General features: G+C 34.0%; 3 protein-coding genes across 6 annotated transcripts; all 3 read right to left on the reverse strand.

Annotated features, from left to right (window-relative positions):
• Positions 1-21: 21 nt before the first annotated feature.
• On the reverse strand, positions 22-6,819 carry LOC149734203 (cytochrome P450 2B4-like). Of its 2 annotated transcripts, XM_089881795.1 has the most exons (10): positions 6,504-6,819; positions 6,310-6,407; positions 5,906-5,987; positions 5,438-5,672; positions 5,037-5,204; positions 4,505-4,641; positions 3,957-4,061; positions 3,539-3,670; positions 3,046-3,243; positions 22-823 (listed from the first exon to the last, which is right to left on the reverse strand). In XM_089881795.1, the coding sequence occupies exons 1-10, from the start codon at positions 6,817-6,819 to the stop codon at positions 642-644; spliced, it is 1,653 nt and encodes a 550-aa protein (XP_089737921.1). In that variant the 3' UTR covers positions 22-641. The 2 variants fall into 2 exon arrangements, with proteins under 2 accessions (XP_089737921.1, XP_089737920.1); XM_089881794.1 differs by having other exon boundaries at positions 6,310-6,819.
• Positions 6,680-7,927, reverse strand: LOC149734204 (tRNA wybutosine-synthesizing protein 3 homolog). Its single transcript, XM_089881797.1, has one exon. The coding sequence runs from the start codon at positions 7,734-7,736 to the stop codon at positions 6,978-6,980; it is 759 nt and encodes a 252-aa protein (XP_089737923.1). The 5' UTR covers positions 7,737-7,927; the 3' UTR covers positions 6,680-6,977.
• An 834-nt stretch (positions 7,928-8,761) lies between these two features.
• Positions 8,762-17,251, reverse strand: LOC149734205 (uncharacterized). Of its 3 annotated transcripts, none has more exons than XM_089881789.1 (12): positions 16,991-17,251; positions 16,548-16,845; positions 16,253-16,345; positions 14,826-15,505; positions 13,794-13,889; positions 13,288-13,332; positions 12,406-12,454; positions 11,913-12,086; positions 11,634-11,684; positions 10,881-10,965; positions 10,375-10,430; positions 8,762-9,919 (listed from the first exon to the last, which is right to left on the reverse strand). In XM_089881789.1, exons 1-12 carry the CDS (start codon positions 17,140-17,142, stop codon positions 9,416-9,418), a joined length of 2,283 nt encoding a protein of 760 aa, XP_089737915.1. In that variant the 5' UTR covers positions 17,143-17,251; the 3' UTR covers positions 8,762-9,415. The 3 variants fall into 3 exon arrangements, with proteins under 3 accessions (XP_089737915.1, XP_089737914.1, XP_089737916.1); XM_089881788.1 differs by having other exon boundaries at positions 10,881-10,968; XM_089881790.1 differs by lacking the exon at positions 13,288-13,332 and having other exon boundaries at positions 10,881-10,968.
• Between the last annotated feature and the right edge of the window lie 1,088 nt (positions 17,252-18,339).

Raw genomic sequence — 18,339 nt, forward strand, 5'->3', positions numbered from 1 at the left:
TCTTGTAATATTGTAGGTATGTAGGTGCGGAGGTATTATGTATTTTCATGTATTACAATATAAACTATTTAAAAAGTATAATTTCATCAAAAAGTAACAATCCAGTCGACAATAAAATACACAAAAAAACAAACTGAACATTGTATAGATATTAGAAATCTTGTGATATATAACATGAAATAGGAGGTATATATAGCGTGCATTGATTTAATGTGCATTTAGTAATTTTGTTCGAATGCTGAAAGAAATATATTAAGAATTGTTACACCAGGGCTTTGAAAACCTGGGGGTAACAAACTTCAGGGGTCATCGAGAGTATACTAATTTTACAAAAGTTAAAAATAAAAAAATCAACTACAAAGTAACATACATGGTACTTGTAAGCTGACACGAGGTGTATGAAACAGAACACCCGTATTATATCAACTGTCGTTTCCCAGCCATGCGAAGGTAAAGTAAGTTACATTCATTTATTCAGAAGATAAAACAGGGTTTGAGAGTAAACCCGTTTGGGAAGCTGAGTGTTAAACTCTGCGTTTTATCTGGACTTGATAGATCTTTGGAGCATGAGTGAAGTAAAAAGCCTCACAGAAAAGGTTAGGAGATTGAAAAGGTTTGAGTTTGGGAGGTCCTATGTTAAACTATGCTCTGCGTTTTATCTGGACTCGATAGATCTTGGGAGCGAGTATGATTCCTGGTCCAGGTTTTTCATCAAGATGATCCATATCATCCGGAAGATGCAGAGAAAACTTTTGGAGGATCGCCACAAAGAACAGGAAGAGTTCTTGTTTCGCAATATTCATTCCAACACATATGCGTAGTCCTTTTAAAAAAATATATTAGTAAACAAAATGATTACCAAAGACTCCGTAACAACAAATCAAGTCTTTCAAAGTATATATACCACATTGTTTAGCTTACGAATTACCATGTATGTTACTTTGTAGGCAGGGGCGTATACAAGGGGGGGGTCACGGGGGTCCGGACCCCCCCCTTTGAATATTATTTAAAAAATTTTTTTTTTTTTTTTGTAAATTTTTTTTTTTTTTCTTTAATCTAAAGTTCCACTATTTTTGTGTTAATATTTTTACCCGGGGTTAGTATAAGGTGCTTAATCACGTGTAAAAAACTAGGGATGGGCCGAATCAGGATTCCATCAATTCGGCGTTATTCGATGCATTTTTTATTATGCAATCGAATCCGAATATGCGTGGTTGAATACGTGGGATTCGAGTTTGTAACGAAACCTAGTTCAAACAAATTCGTTCGTTAGGAATTTACTCTTGGAAAGTCAGGAACAGCAGCACCTGCGAGTTACTGAGTGGCATGTGTGTCCGCGTTTGATTTCGTAATTAAAGGCGAAAAATTGTAAAACTACTCATACTTTAATATTGCAAAATCTTTTGTAACAATTATAAATAATTTTTTTTACATGAATTCTACATGTTGCAGCACTGCAATTCACGAAACTCGTGTCTTGTGCGGTCTCTCTGATCGTAAACCACATGTTCGTTTGATCGGAAACCACGTGTTCTGTGCGATTTTGATTAGCGGCTCCTTCCGACTAAAACCGAACGTGTTCGCGTGCGCCTTTTCTCCTTAATGGCGTCGTTAGCGCTCGGGCCCAGGCCATTATTAACTGTTAACAGAAGCATATTAATAAAACTATAACGATTTGCACGTTTTACATGCCTGGCTACAGGTGCAATATCATAAAACAAAAAGTGAATTAAATATTTAAATTCAACCGTATTGATGTAGAGACCAGTCGTCAATACAACATTTCACTCTGCCAACTTTGTAATTCTGGATAATATGTAGATGTAATATCGAGTTTAACCTTTCATGGCATGTGGTCAATGATGGTGCATCGCCTTATATCGGCACTCGGCCGGCGTTGATAGACAGGTTTTTAATTAATTTCTCGGCTTGTAAAAAACGCTAAAATAAAACGTTACCAAGAGAAACGATGCTCGATTTGCACCGGTACCTACGCAGCACCATGCGTCAAGATCAGTTTTATTAATGCTTTGGGATGTTGATCTATAACTGTTTCGCATGTGTAGAAATCATGACGTTATCTCATACAATCGACTATCAAAAATTTTGATTGCGGTCGTCTTTGTACCCATTTTTGCTACACACGCTGTGTGTCACACGGTGAGTAGACTTAACTCGATTACGACTTTTTACTGAGGTATAGAAAGTTGGGTACTATCACAAAAAGAACAAGGAACGTAATTCTAACTTGTTTTTTACATCCACGATGTAGCTAATAACGGACGCGTCAATGGACATTATGACGCAATTAACCACATATAAATTGTTGTTACGTCGCAAAATAAGCTTCGCCGTCGTAACCCAATAACATGACAACGTACGTGGTAATTTAAAAATTTAATTAGGTTTGTAAAACGGGGGGGTTTTACAGCAGAAAGGTAGGGGTTTAAGCAAAATTTTTTTTGCGCCTTCGGCGCAAATTAGATAGCCTCCCTTTGAACACATCTATTTGCGCCAGCGTGTGCGTTATTATTTATGCTAGTCAGGGGGGTTTTTTATCGAGCACGTTACGTTTTATACGCATCCATTTTCTAAGCAAAAACTTGCGGACCCCCCCCTTTATAAATTCCTGGATACGCCCCTGTTTGTAGGTGATTATTTTTTTGGAATTTTTCTAAACTTATCGACACTACTGGAAAAACAAGTTTTTTGTTGAAATTTGTCATTATATAAAATGTAACTAGTGTGTTGTAGAGTGTTGCAATTCAATTGTGTAATGGCTTATTATACTAGTGAGTGGGGAATGAATGATTAACTTGTTTATCTTTCGTGACAAGGACAGTTGTTATAACAAGGGTGTTCTGTTTTATACATCTCATGCTTACGGGTTACCCCGTACGTAACTTCAAGGGTATTTTTTTAAATTATATTCAAGGAGTTAAACTAAAATAATATTTATTTATTGTATATTCTAGTACTTTAGTCTATTTTACCCATTACCTACTACATTAATAAACATGCAAATTAGTAAAGCGTGAACATTACCTCCACCAAACGGCATAAATGCATCAGGAATACAAACTTTTCCATTGCTGTCAAGAAAATTGCATGGATCAAATTTGTTGGGATTTTTCCAAAATTTTGGGTCGAAATGAATAGAGTGGTAACATGCCACAATACTTGTACGCTTTGGGACATGATAGCCACCTAACACCTGGTCGTCTTCTGAACAATGTTGCAAACCTGTATGATTAGTTATAATGTTGGTACACTGAATAAATAAATATCTTATTTATCCTTGCCTCGTGGGTAAAGTCAGTTGCTATAATACATACGGGTGTTTTGTTTTAAACACCTTGTGCCCGCTTACGAGTTACCTTGTATGTAACTTTATGGGTAACAATTTTTAATGGATTTTTTTTGTATAACCTTTGACTGACAATTTGAACTCATAAGGGAACACCCTGGGTCAGGAGCAGGTGCGCTAATCACTGTGCCCAAGCCGCAGTCACCTAGGTTTAAATTAAAAAGCACAAACCAATTGGTGCAATGGTTGCCATTCTTTGTACTTCTAGAACAGTTGCTTCACAATATGGCATTCTCATTCGATCTTCATATTGAGGAAGTTGATCAAAACCCAAAACTTCATCAATCTCCTGCTGGACTTTCTCTGATAAAAGAAAGAGCATTTAAACTAAGTATAAATCATTGTGGGTGTATGTAACTCCTAAAGCAAAAGACTTAATAGCAATTGCTCCAACCCAGTGGTCACTAATGGGTTGTTTAAATTGTAAGCCATATAAAAAAAAACAAATCACCCACAAAAGTTACAACTCGTAAGCGGGCACAAGGTGTATGACACAGAACATCCGTGTTATAACGACTGTTGTTTCACCGTAATGCAAGTACAAAGCAAATCACATTACAGAGGCCTAAAAACAATGCAATAGGTTTACCTTGAATATGAGGATTATTAGCTAAGTATAAAATTGCCCAACGTAAGGTAGTTGATGTAGTTTCAGTTCCAGCTTGAAACAAATCCATGATCGACATTTCTAAACCTGAGAAACAAAAAGTTTGAATGAATGTAATTTATTTTGTCTCTACGGTCACTATAAAGAAGAACGGAACAGTTTTTAAAAGCCTAAAGACGGGTAGTAATCGTAAAACAACAGTTGTTAAAACACTCTTATGAATAAAACAGTAAAAAGAATAAACGTTTTTGACAAACAGGCGCTGTGATTAAGTTGTTAGCGTGCCCCCCTTTAGCCCATAGTTTACAAGTTCGAGGCTCGATGCTGCTACCATTGTGGGCATGTGTGTCCTTTTGGTAAGACACTTTACAACAATTGCTCCAACGCAGTGATCACTTGTGAGTCCAAATTGTCAGTCAAAGACTAAACAATGAAAAAATCACTTAAAAATTATTACCCATAAATAATCCATAAAATTACACATTGTAAATTCTGAAAATTTGTGTGTTAAAATCCACTTTATTAATTACCAAGTTCAGATAATTCACTTTGATCATTCATCTGATTAAGTTCATTGAGATAACAATCAATATAATCTCTTGGGTTCTCAGGGTCAAGATTTTGTCGGTGTTGTTTAATTTCTGCTTTCACAAATTTGTTGATTTTCCTAATCAGAAAAAAAATATGTTTATATAAATTAAATATTCTGATATTTTAACTAGAAAAACATTTAAACATTACATTATTTAAATATTTTGATAAAGATACCAAGGTATTAATGTATGTTGATCTTTTAAGTAGAAAACATTTTAACGTAAATTAAATATTTTGATAAAGAATATTAGTTCATGTATATATGTTGTTGACACCAGGTTTATGTTGTAAGTGCAGAAGAAATTTTTGGACATATTTGTTTTCATATTTTTAAAAGACCGACGTTTTATCAGTCATATGGCGAGACATCATCAGGATTTGCCGTTAAGTGTTTTTCTATATATTTAAATTTGGTCAAAATACAATCGAATCTAAACTATATAAAATAGATGTAAATTCTCCACCCACCCAAACGATTCTTTTATATCTTTTCCACATTTGGGAAGCCAGTATTTATCCAAGCCAGGTATCAAAGTAAGAAGAAAGAATTGTGGTTGATTCAGAAACTTCGATTTTTGAAAGAAATCATTATTGATGTGGATGAGTTCTTTAAATTTTTCATCTTGATAAGAGTAGCTGAATATATAAAGTGAAAAAAGATTAGAGTAGGGTGGGGTAAGATGAGACATGTTTTCATTCGCCCCATTTGGTATTAAAAAAGAACATTTAAGGAATTATATACCCGCAGTCCCGCAAATTAATAGCAGTGTTAATTGTTTAAAACACAATCAGGAAATATGGGATTTAGGTGCTAACAGTATTCCACCTCACCCCATAGTACTGTCTATATTCATATATTGTAAAGTTACCGATTTCCAAAAGTAAAATATGCCAGCACGTTCAGTACAGCAGAGTCAAATACACTCGATGGTTCAAACAACCCATCATTGGAGCAAATATTCTCAAGTTCTCCCACAATGTAGGGAATTTCATCAACCACACACTTCTCTATCCCACGTTTCCCCAACCCCATGGTACGCATGGCAGAGTAAAAAAACTTGCGATTTGCCATCCATTTGGGACCGTATGGGGATGCAGCAATACCTATAATTAAAACATAACTAATATAATAAAACAATAACTTTATTTGTGTCTTCAATTATGGTAGCAAAGATTTAAAAACATACAATGTCATATGGGGATGAGGCATTATCTTTGATTAAAAAAAAACTAAAAACTTTTTATTTGTATCTTATATTACGGGAGTAAAGAAAAATTGTACAGAGATCATGCATTGTATATTTGTAAACATAAAGTAAACTAATATAATCATTCACCATCTAAACCTTCTCCACGAACAATTCTTGCTACTATAGTGGGACATCTTGACGCAAAATCCTTTGCTCTGTCTGTGATAACCTGGAAGAATAAATAAGTGATATCTTATTTACTCCCAGCGTTGCGAAGACAGTCGATATAACACATACACAGTCAACGTTTTGCACATACACATCTTACTCGCTTACGAGTTACTATGTATTTAACTTTGCAGGTGATAATTCTTAGAGACAATTTTGATTTAATGTTTGACTGATAATTTAGATTTTAGACCCATAAATAACCACTGACACTGGCTTGGACCAATTGGCATTAACTTTACGTGCTTACCACTGTGCCACAGCGCCAATATATAATATATAAAATAAATATATATATACATATACAATTGTATATAACTCACTTCTTTAATTACGTCATAGCCAACCAGAAACACCACACGTCTGTATCCAGCTTTTATAGTAAAAATGGGTCCATACTTTTTAGCAAGCTTAGGCAACTCTGAAAAACAAATATTAAACAATCCGGTAATTTGTTTTTTGAGAAAAGCAGAAAAGAGAAAGGGAGTAAAGGGGAATGGAAATTTTATTAATATACTTATGTGGAACTCTGGTGCCGCCAGGTGGAGACTTCCGATCAGGGGAAGCCCCGATGGTCCGGGCGGGTTACGCCATGGATTGAACAGCGTGATAAAAAGCCAGTGCAAGAGCACTGCCCCCAAAATGGTGTTTACTATTTCAAAAATCATCAGCCCCAACCTAACTTGGTATCTGCTATTGAAATTAAGAGTTAAATTTGGTTGAAAACCTCTCACATAGAGATAAATATTAAACACATATGTATAATGGCTTGCTGGCTTTTGCCATGCATTTTGCCTTGTTGAATAACATACATTAATCTTGCATCCAGACATTAAACTATTAATTATTTTACACGACACATTTTTAAAAAAGTTTAGCCCATAAACATATTTTCGTAAAAATCAGACACTAATAGTAAATGTATCTTTAAAAGTGCTACACAAAAATTTAAAAAACAAAAACAAATTATTAAAAAGTTTGAATCGCCTACTTATCCTTGCATGTCATGAAACATTGTGTTTATATCTTCAATAAGATATTCAATGTCATCATTTTTGGCAGGTTTTACTTTGTAGGTATCAGATGAAAATGTTTTTGTAGTTCGAGGTTTTATTTTTGATGTGTCTTGACATTGTATTTGCAGCAGGTAATGAAGACTTTTATTAAATCTCGCAATTTTTTTGGCATTTTCGGTCAGTTTGTCATTGGCCATTGCAACAATGTGTCCAACGTATTCATCTGATGTTATTCGTTTTCCATCTGTGTCCATTAGTGGTACTTCAAGGTTCATTGTTCCTCGAATAGCAACTTGTAAATTACGACCATGTTTGCCAATTGTAATTCCAGAATTTCGAAATCCAGAAGACAAGGCCGCGTTTTGCATTAAACTGGCTGATTTTAGGTCGCGGCAATTTATATGCATAATAAACCCTTCAAACTTGAATCTTGTTAATTCAGCTGCTGATTTCAAGCAGTTTAAAACATCTGATGCATTTACTGCAACATGGGATACAAGGTGCCATTTGCATCCTTTCTTTGCGCTTGTATGTTTCGTGTTATTTTCACTCTCATTGGTTGTTAACACAACAATACGACCAGAACATGAGCTCGTGGTAAAATAATCCGGTTTTGCGTTAATAAAATCTACTAATTCCACAATTAAACTATCAACTGATCCTTTTCTGCTTTCATCTTTTTTGTCCAAAGCTCTGGACTTTTTTTTAACAAAATCACCTTCTTGCATATTCATGACAATCACTAAATTTAAAAATAATACTACGACTAAAAACAGGCAATAAAATAAAGCAGGATTTCTCACTAACACGAAGAACTTTCAAAATAGTAAGTTTTAATTTAAACATTAAAAACTAGTATGAACACAAAAATATTTAGAAAATTTGAAGTCAATTTCACGGTTAACGAATGCCTTCTTGCCAATCAAATCATTGCAGCAATGAAACTGCTGTTTTCAAAAGCTGTACGCGAGAATTTATACTCACATGCTCATTCCATTGAATACGTAGTAAGTAACAGTCCCAATACTATTTAATAGGCCATGAGTAAGGCGTAATTTGTCACGCATTTTAAGCTATGTTAACCATACATGTCATGACAGCGGAAACCGCGCAAACCATTTGTTGGCAGTGGCGTGTAGCGAACTCGACTCTTTATGAAAACGAATTCGTTTACCTCCAAACTCTGCCTCCAAAAAGCTCTAAGAATGCCGAATTACCATTATAAAGTGATTTCAAATTAAGTTGTGCAAGGACGCATTCTAAATTAATAGATCCGTGTTCGTAAATTGCGATAAACGTAAACTAAACAAGAGAGCATAGCTGTAATGAACGGGCACATGCCAGTATAAAATGATGTATAAAGAAGAAGTGTGCATTGTCAAATGGTAGAACAACCGTAAATTTGACCGTTGCTTATAATCTTCGTTTTTGTTAATTATGACATACGTTAAGAAGGCTTTGTTTCATTCAATCCCACTTCATTTCAATTATTCATCTGCAGAAAATAATACCAAACTATATTGTCTTCTATAGTACTGTGGGGTAAGATGGTTCACCTTTAGCATATACTATCCAAATATCTTCATCGTGTTTTGAACAACTAACAATGGTTTATGGGAGTCGTGTTAATACGAATTTATACCTCTTTGAATGTTCTTTGTTTATTATCAAATGAGACAAGAAAAATAAATTATCCTCGCCCTACTATTTGAACTTTACCCTTTCATCTTTCTTGTGCATGAGAAGATAAAAAACTTAATTAGCAGGCGGCGTAAACGTCTATATATTTTTGAACAATAATATATAATGCATTTGGGCGTTTCGCACATAATATTATTCAGTTTTCACGAATGTGGCCACTGAATAAGAAATAAAACATCGCGTGAGGTCCATGCAGTGGTAGTGAGCAGTTGAAAATACAATGTGGCTAGCAAAGGTGAACATTTGTACTTGGTAGCCATTTGCAAACGAAAAGCGTTAAAACAGAACTTTAAATAGCCGTGTGTCATGATCAGCACCACACATGGTGTGTTGGGGAATTCTCAACCAATGTCTTATAGGGCGTACAACAATAAAACATGGATAAAATTATAAAAAGGTCGCTTTACTTGATGGTTTTTCACTATTTACCAAATACTGGATGAATTTAGCGGCCTTTTGTTCTAACATGGACAGACTTAAATACTCATTATTGTAGGGAACTTTGTAGTGAGAAGCAATGACAATATACACACCAGCATAGGCACCAAACTTTTTAGAATGCAGGGGAGGCAGAAATAGTTGGGTGTGTGATCTTTTAAAACAAATTTGATGCCAATCTTTACAGATTAAAGCAGTGAAAAAAATTTTGGGGTGTGCCTGCCTACCACGCCACCCTTAGTATGGCGCCTATGCACACCAGTGTGAAGTTATACTAAGATAATGGAGTCCGCGTGTCCACAGTACCATCACTGGTTTGATCAAACTCAGTGGTTGTGGGTGTATTTACTAAAGCAGGCTGGGTGTGGTAGGGTGGGTTTAGAACAGTACCAGGTGCAAGTTGCCGTGGTAGAATGTTTGGTACTGTAGATTGACGTGGCAATCCCGTGCTTTGCAATGTGTAAGATGGTTGCTGCCCCAGTGGGTTGGCCTGGGGGTACGTGGGGTTTGGGAAGTGCAGGGGTTGGCTCGTTAAACCTTGGTGTTGCTGCGTGTTGGTGCTATGGTGGGGTCCAACTTGTTGGGGATAATTTTGTTGCAGGAATACTTGCTGGGGAATTTGGTTTTGTTGCGTGGGGTGCTGCATGACTGGGTGACCGTTAGAATTGACGGGGGAGACCACTGGTTGTCCGTGTATTGTTTGCTGGAATAAAGGTTGAGCGTTTTGCTGCAACTGTGCGTTCATCATATGCTGAGAGTTTGTTGCTACGCCAGAGTTCTGGTAAAACACATTAGGGTCGATGAACAATAGTAGGAATGTGTTTAAATATAAATAATTTGAATGTGTTTGAATGTAATTGCTTACTTTATCCTTACATGGCAGGGTAACGACAGTCGTTACAACACAGGTGTTTTGTTGCATACACCTTGTGCTGCTTATAAGTTACCATGTATGTAACTTTGTGGCTTTTATTTGGGGGGCACGCATGCCAACAATAGTAGCAACTTTGAACCTGTAACCTCTGGGTTAGAGGCAGGCGTGATAACCACTGTGCCAGAGTAAAATTCTAACGAAGTTTTGCCCAATGAGAGAAGAAACGTTTCATTAAAATTAACCTTTTCTATACTAGAAAAACTGAAAAATACTATATTTCAATATGCCTGGAGGCAGAAGTAAGAAACAATATTTAATATAGTTTAAAACTGAGACAGATGTGTAAAAATATGACATACCAATACAGGTTGTGATAATAATGAAATATTGGTTGGGTGCTGAGTTGGTGTATTTCCTGAAACAAAACGTTTAAATTTATGTAACATAACATACATAATTCTTATTTTCACAGCGAAGATAATATTAATTAAAGAATGAAGAGAAGGAAATCAACAACAAAATAACAGTTGTTAAAACACACTATGGATAAAAAGTGTGGAAAAGAGTGTCAGTTAAAAAGCGCGGCTGTTGCATTTAAATGACTACAATATCAAATGACTGCAATAGTTTTTCATACAGTCACTGAATGACATTTAATATGGTGGCAACAAAAATGTTATAAAATTACATAAAAATAATTGGGTAAACTTTAAGGAAATTAAATTGTTTTAAAATTATCACCAAAATTGTAACTTTAAATTATACATATACTAATTTTTTTTAAATACTTCTAAAAGTTACAGAAATAATGTAATTCAACATTTTTTTGACAAATTCATTTTTAAATTATGTTAACTGAATATACCTTGCAATAGCGTGTTGTCATGTAAGAATAATTCAGAGGGAACACTTTGTACAGGAGTCACCAGCCCAGAAGTGGCATTACTTCCCTGCTGTATACATAATATTACTAATGAATGAATGTATGAATGAATAAATGTAACTTGCTTTATCCTCGCGTGGCCAAAAAAATAGACAGTCGTTACAACACGGGTGTTCTGTTTCATACACCTCCTGTATATGCAATATTACTTATGAATGGATGAATGTAACTTGCTTTATCCCCGCGTGGCCAGAAAAAAAGACAGTCGTTATAACACGGGTGTTCTGTTTTATACACCTCGTGCCAGCTTACATGGTACCATGTATATAACTTTGTGGGTAATTTCATTACATCAGGTCTAGAAACATACCGAATTGCTCCAACCCAGTGGTCGGTAATGGGTTCTCTGAATTGTCAGCCAAAAAGAAAAAAAATACCTACAAAGTTACATACGTGGTAACTTGTATGAAACAGATCACCTGTGTTATAACGACTAACGTTTTCCGGCCACACAAGGATAAAGTAAGTTATATTACATTCCATTCCATTATTTAACTGGAGAAAGCAAATAAACCTAGTCATCAAATAAAATTTAAGTTATGTTATATTGGTAGCAAGGCCAGGGAGTTAAAAGTTGTAACTAAACTTTTTAAAAACCTAAAATAAATAAAATCATATATTAGAGCTAGTTACATGCATATTTCTTATTATGAGATTAAATTAAAATAGATATACCTGTAGCGTCGTAGCTTGAGTGGGGTGTTTGAGAAATGAGCGATTTTTAACCTAAAATAGATTGGTTTAATAAAAGATTTTGCTCTAGATGTAAAATGTAATTTTCCCAAAATTGTTAAATCAATTTTCTATAAAATATTTCTTTAAAGAAGAAAAAAAAAAAAAAAATGACAAAATTTTTATTACATTTGAGAAAAAATGGAATTTTATAAAATCATCGTCCCTGGGTTTAAAACATCTTTAATATTATATAACTTGCTTTTATTATGAACAAAAAACCTTGCTAGAAATTTTCTGCTGGGCAATATTGAACTGTTCCGGTGTCAAAATCCCTTTCAGAGTTTCGTTTTCAAGTTTCATTTTAAAGTTGTCATCTTGCAATTCGACAATTTTGTCTTTTAGTTCGTCAACTTCATCCCTGACAGCCAGCATTAAGTGTTTCTTAACCAGATCCTGGGAGTTAGTAAATAGTTAAAAGCCAAACATTGGGTGGCAGGGTAGGCAGGAATTCGTGTATATTTAATTCTGTATGGATAAGGTTCTATAGCAAGATCTGCCATTGGGGTTGGGATTTAGGCCAACGTTAGCCCCTTATCCCAACATTATATATGCACGATTGGCAGAAAAAACATTAATTTAAAAAAAAACAATTCAGAAATTTTGATGACATAAGTGCATTTCTTAGAAAATGTAAAATGCCTGCCAAAAATAGTTGCAGAATAACAAGAGTACTTTTATAGAAAAAGATATCATTACAATTTTAGTATCCTACCATGGCTGCTTCTATCTTGTTGTCAATTCTAACACTTCTTGATGAAGCACTAAACATATAAATATAGCATCAGTTTATATATATATATACTACGACCTATGCTATATTTAAGATGTAAATTACAGTATACAAAGATTACCATGTCATTACTAAACATACAAATATGGCCTAGAATATATATAATATATAGAAATGAGTATTACAGTACACAAGATTGTTCTGTCATGTGAGTTAAAATTTGATACCAAAAGGATATTTAAGAAGACACCCACAGTGTAACTCAAAAGGAAGTATTTGTATATATATACAATGTATGCATAACAGCATGTTAAGAAATAGTGATGTTATAATGTAATTTAATGCATGTGGTGTATGAACACACCAGTTGAGTATAGTGTATATAAAGACACGTAGACACCTGTGTATAACATAAGATTTGGTGGAAAACGACAGTCGTTAAACAAGGGTGTTCTGTTCGATACACCTCGTGCCGTCTTACGAGTTACCATGAACGTGACTTTGTGGGTGATCTTTTTCTTTTAATAAAGTTTTATAAAGTTATGCATTCAAAAAATGCTCATGCTTTTGCCGGCAAAACGTTTCAAAAATTAGGCGCAATGAGTGTATTGAATACATTATATTGTGTTTTATGTATAGTAAGCAAAACATGTTATAATATGACATAGCCAGTACTGTGCATGAGGTGTATGGCTTCTAAGTCTTAAATAAATATGCATAGTGTATTACTATTAGGAAATATTCATGGTGTTACTCAACAGCATGAGATGTATCAATACACCATGTGGGTATAAGGTATCAAAACGCATTCATGATATAACTCATAAACACATCAACAACGCTCTTAAAGTAGGTGAAACTTACAGAATAAATTGAAGAGAAATAGCAGAGATGGAAGAAATGAAACTTCTATTCAAAGAAAGAAGATAAAGTAAGAATATGAATGAGAAGTCAAACTGAAAAAATTCATGAAAAGAAAAAGTATATGAACTTTAAAATAAGATACTAACTCAAAGAGAACAGAAGCAATTTTTTATAATGGTGTACACTGTACATTGGTTTTTCTTAAGTTGAACACCGGTATACAAATCCAATTTTTTCATTTAAATTCTGTCTGTTTACGAGGTACCATGTAAGTTACTTTGTAGGTAATTAAATTCTTGGTATTTTTTTCCATTTTGTGATGAATGGCTGATAATTTAGACACCCTATTATAAGGACCACTGTGTTGGAGCAATTGCCGTTAAGTTTATATTTTCATTTTTTTTAATTTTCAATTTTGTTGGTATTTTTAACATCGGTAATTTGTGTATTGGGAATTACATAAATCCAACACAGCATATATTATATCGAAATAATGTTGAATTTACCTTTCATCTTCAGATGTGGGGTCCACAGAGGTTGATAAATCGACATAAGATTGAATAACATTCTTAATCGCATCGTGCTCTGATACTTCAGAACTCCTGTAATACATGTTCATTACTTATGATTATGAGTAATCAAAATTAAACATAACTTATATATAGTAGGGTGGGGAAGACGGGACAACTTTAGCACATAATATCCAAGTATCCTGATCCTGTTTTAAACAATTAACAACAGTCTATGGAAGTCACAAGGATACGATTTTATAATTGAATGTTCTTTGTTTACTACCAAATGGGATGAGAAAATAGAAAGACAAGGTGTCCAGTTTTATCCCACACTACTATATGTTGTTGCCACTGGGGTGTAGCATATGCATTTTTAGTTTAAAGAAATCTTTCAGTGTTTTTGTTTTTGTGGTGGTATAGGGCCGACAATGAATTCGCCGGAAAGATTCTTTCACGGTTAACCACAACTTCTTGGAATACTGTGAGACAGTAGCACATAACATTTATAATGTATGGAGAAATGAATTACTGAGAAGTAAATTTAATCAGTGACACAGTATGGGAGTCATAGCCGTGTTATGTTTCATTTACAACCAACGTCAGCCCTATCTCCAACTCAGTTGTTGGGAGGTTTTGAAATACTGACTGTGCCCTTGAACTTAACGTTGTTGCTGTCGTGGCACTATGGCTGGAGGGACTGCTTGAGTCTAAACTTAGTTTTAATGTGAACATATTTTGGCTAGACAATGTATATGCTTTTAACTCCCTAATGGGTTATCCAGAGTGTCAGCCAAAGAGAAAAAAGAAGTTACATATGTGGTAATTTTAAGCAGGTCCTACATACCTAAATGAATGAGACAATCGTGTTATAAAAAATATATATAATATATATCATACCAAACTAAGTAATATTCCTTTATAAACACACAACATATATTTTAGATTTATGTCCTAATTTATCTCTTCTTCAAGACTTATGATTTATATATGTAGCATATGATCTAAGTTAATGTCTTAATTACGAACCTTTCTTCCAAGCTCTGTCTTCTGTCGTCAACATTGTCTGCGGAGACTAACCGTTGCAAAATCCGCGACTCATGTTCTTGATTTATGGACGAAGCACTCGCAGAGTGTTGGACAGTGTTGGGATGATTAATTGGTGTAGCTGTGGTATATGGGTCTCGCTGGATGGATGACGCACTGTCTGAGTGCTGGAGACTGTACGAGCTCGAGCTGGATGGCATTGACGTTGCGGACATGGAGACCAATAAAGCACTATTCGAGTGGTGCGAATGCTGGTCGTGATAGTTCAACCTTGTATCGCTTGTAGAGTGCGAAACAAAACCTATATTGGCAGACTGGGAGTCAGCGTAGTCAAAATACGACCATCGTGATCTTTCCCGCTTTACAGGCTGCTGCGTGTCGCGTTTTACGACTTTATATACTCTTGAGGCTAGGGTTTTTGTGGGAGCTGCTGTGGTGGTCGGTTTATTTTGACTGGTAACATTTGTTCCACTTGTGACTATGTTTCCATTGGGTAAGATAGTTGTGCTTTGTACAGTGGTAACTACTTTTGTATCTTTATTTGCGCTTTTAGTGGAAATAGGGGTGGGTAATGCTGGCTGTTGATGAGGTAAAGTTGGTCCACCAGTCTGTTCACCTGCAGCACCAGGTTTTAATAAAGTTCCCGTCTTTAGATTACCATCCTGTATTTAAAAAAAAGAAAATCAGGCATATTTTATATATATATATAAAAAAATTGTATAGAAAGGGAAAATAGGGCATATTTTATATGAAAAAAAAATAATAAAAAAGCTATCGTATCGTTCCTGTTTTTAAGATTTGTCTGCATCTTCTAAAATTATATTGACTTTATTTGCAAGAAATGTTTATTTGTGAGTAAAGATCTTATTTTCAACAAAATGCACAGCAGGTACATATTATGTATTCTAAATTTCTTGCTGCTTAGTGCTAAGATTTATGATCAGAAAAACAAGAAACCATAAAGCATTTTTTCGTGATGAATTCGTATTAAACACAACCAGTAAAATTTCTAATTTTAAAACAAGCACTTTTTTGAAAATAGATTTTGTTCTTTAAAAATATCGCATTAATTCCAGTCCTACTTATTTGTGTTTAAGATCAATGGTGGCGGTAGCTCTAATTATGGACTTTAAACCTTCAGATATACATTGAACTGTAAATTAACATGGTAGCAAACTAACTACTAGGCAACTAACAACATAGGTAGTCCAGCAAATTGTATATAATAAGATATATAGATATATACTACGACTTTTATACAATTTGCTGGACTTGATTTTTGTTTGTTACGTATTTCGTAGCACCAGATCCTTACTGTGTTTCTTTACACAAGAATCGTTTAACTCTATAAGCACCAGATCGGGTCAGATTCTCAGAATTGATTACAGTTACCAACAGAAGTAGTTTACCTTAACTACAGCTTGATCATGAGGTAACTCGGAAGGAAATTCGACATCGACACTTGCTTGACTCTCAATAACTTCAGATGTAGTTTCTTTCATCTAAATATTACAAACACTCTGTTGAATTAAAATTCGATACGTAAAAAATAGACCATAATATATATATATACACATATTATATATACATATAAATATTACATATATATTAGTAACAGGCTAAGAGCCTATCTATGACATGCTATTCCAGGTGACCCAAAATGTAAATCAGACACTCACTAGAATTAAAGGTAATTAGAAGTACCTGTGTATAAGATGAATTAGAAAGCTTAACATTCTTATTAACACTTGTAGCTGTAGGTGCAGCAGTTAAAGGGGGTTGATGATGCGGGTCCTGTATCGTCATATTTAAGGTGTCTTCCGATGCAGAGCTTTCAGGATCATGATCAACATCAGTCGTCCTTGAGTACGAGATGTCCGAGTATGACGTGTGAGATTCGTCCAGGTCGTCAGCACTCTCATCCCCATCGACGTTATCTTTAACGCTCGTGATTACAAATCCACCCTTTTTCTTCGGATATGGTTGACCATGTGTACTTGATCTAAAAGATACAATGTCTATTCTGTTACTTCTGCTACCAGGCATAAAGTGAATAAACTTTTAATGTAATCTCAGTCTGTAAGCATTAAAGGTTTGGAGTAATGGGCCAATTATAGCCCTGTTAAAAGTTCTAAATTTATACCTACATTGAAATTGTATTTGATGAATCTTTTAAACTTTCCGTCTTAAATGCATTGTTAGTTGTCGTGGCTGGTGCCAGTTGAAAGTGTGACACCAAGCCATCCTCTGTAGGTGCCGTGTATCCAGAACCATTTGATTTGTCACCGGATTTTGCCATGGCTCAGATCACGTGGCAGTAAGAAATGGCAAAATTTGCATAATTTAAAACTCACATAATTTTAGGCTACCTTTACACATCTGTGAATAAGTAAACTTAAAATATTATAGAGTAGGGTGGGGGAAGATGTAGTAAACAAAAAAATTATAAAACCGTTTCCTTGGACTGTTGCTAATTTTTTAAACACGATCAGGATATTAAGATATTATGTGGTTATATATATATATATATATATATATATATATATATATATATATATATATATATATATATATATATATATATATATATATATATATATATATACATATACATATATATATATATATATATATATGTATATTTATATATATATAGACAATTCATTTGTATAGTAAAGAATAAGAATACATACCACGCATTTAACTGTAAATAAGCGTATTTTAGCATCTGTGGTTTTGTCGCTATATTATTAGTTCATTATAAATATATATATATATAATTATATATCATGTCATTTTGTTTTAACTATTTTTCAATCTTCGTTACTGTAATCAAAGAAAAAAGTAAAAGGTAGCCTATTATTGAAATATAGACATTTTGTTAGTGAATTTCAAAAAAACATGTTAGTTTTACACAGTGTATTCGATCTGTGAATGATATTACTGTTGACAAAGAATTAAATGACTCTTTCACTGACGTGACATGGTGACAGTAAATCAAAACACAAAACGAGAAGTGCAAGTAAAAAATAATGCTAATGGTGACACATATATCTATGCACATGATTGAAACATTAGTGTTTTTTTATAGTAAATTTTATGATCTGTTGTTTCATGAATTCATGATTTTATTAACACGTATCATGGTTGTGAAATAAACTACACATGGATTTATTAATAATAATATTTACTTCTATTTAGTTACAATATTTAGGGTAATACTGTAATGTCTAGTTCAAATAGGTACAAAGATTTTCAAGGCATTAGTTTTCTTTCAAGTGTTGCACTTCTACTTCTAATGAATAGATTGTCTAAACATAGAACCTTTATACCACATACTGAAATATTTAAATAGGCTATTAATACAATATAACACACTTACAAACTATGTACCAATTACCTATAGGAATTTTGCCATAGAACAGTACTGTAATATGTTGAATTTAATGATCAGTGTTTAATTAAGTCATTGGGCCATTTTTCCTGTTAAAATAAA

The sequence above is a fragment of the Ciona robusta genome, chromosome 7 (genome assembly GCF_009617815.1).
Source record: "Ciona robusta chromosome 7, ASM961781v2".
Lineage (NCBI taxonomy): Eukaryota > Metazoa > Chordata > Ascidiacea > Phlebobranchia > Cionidae > Ciona > Ciona robusta.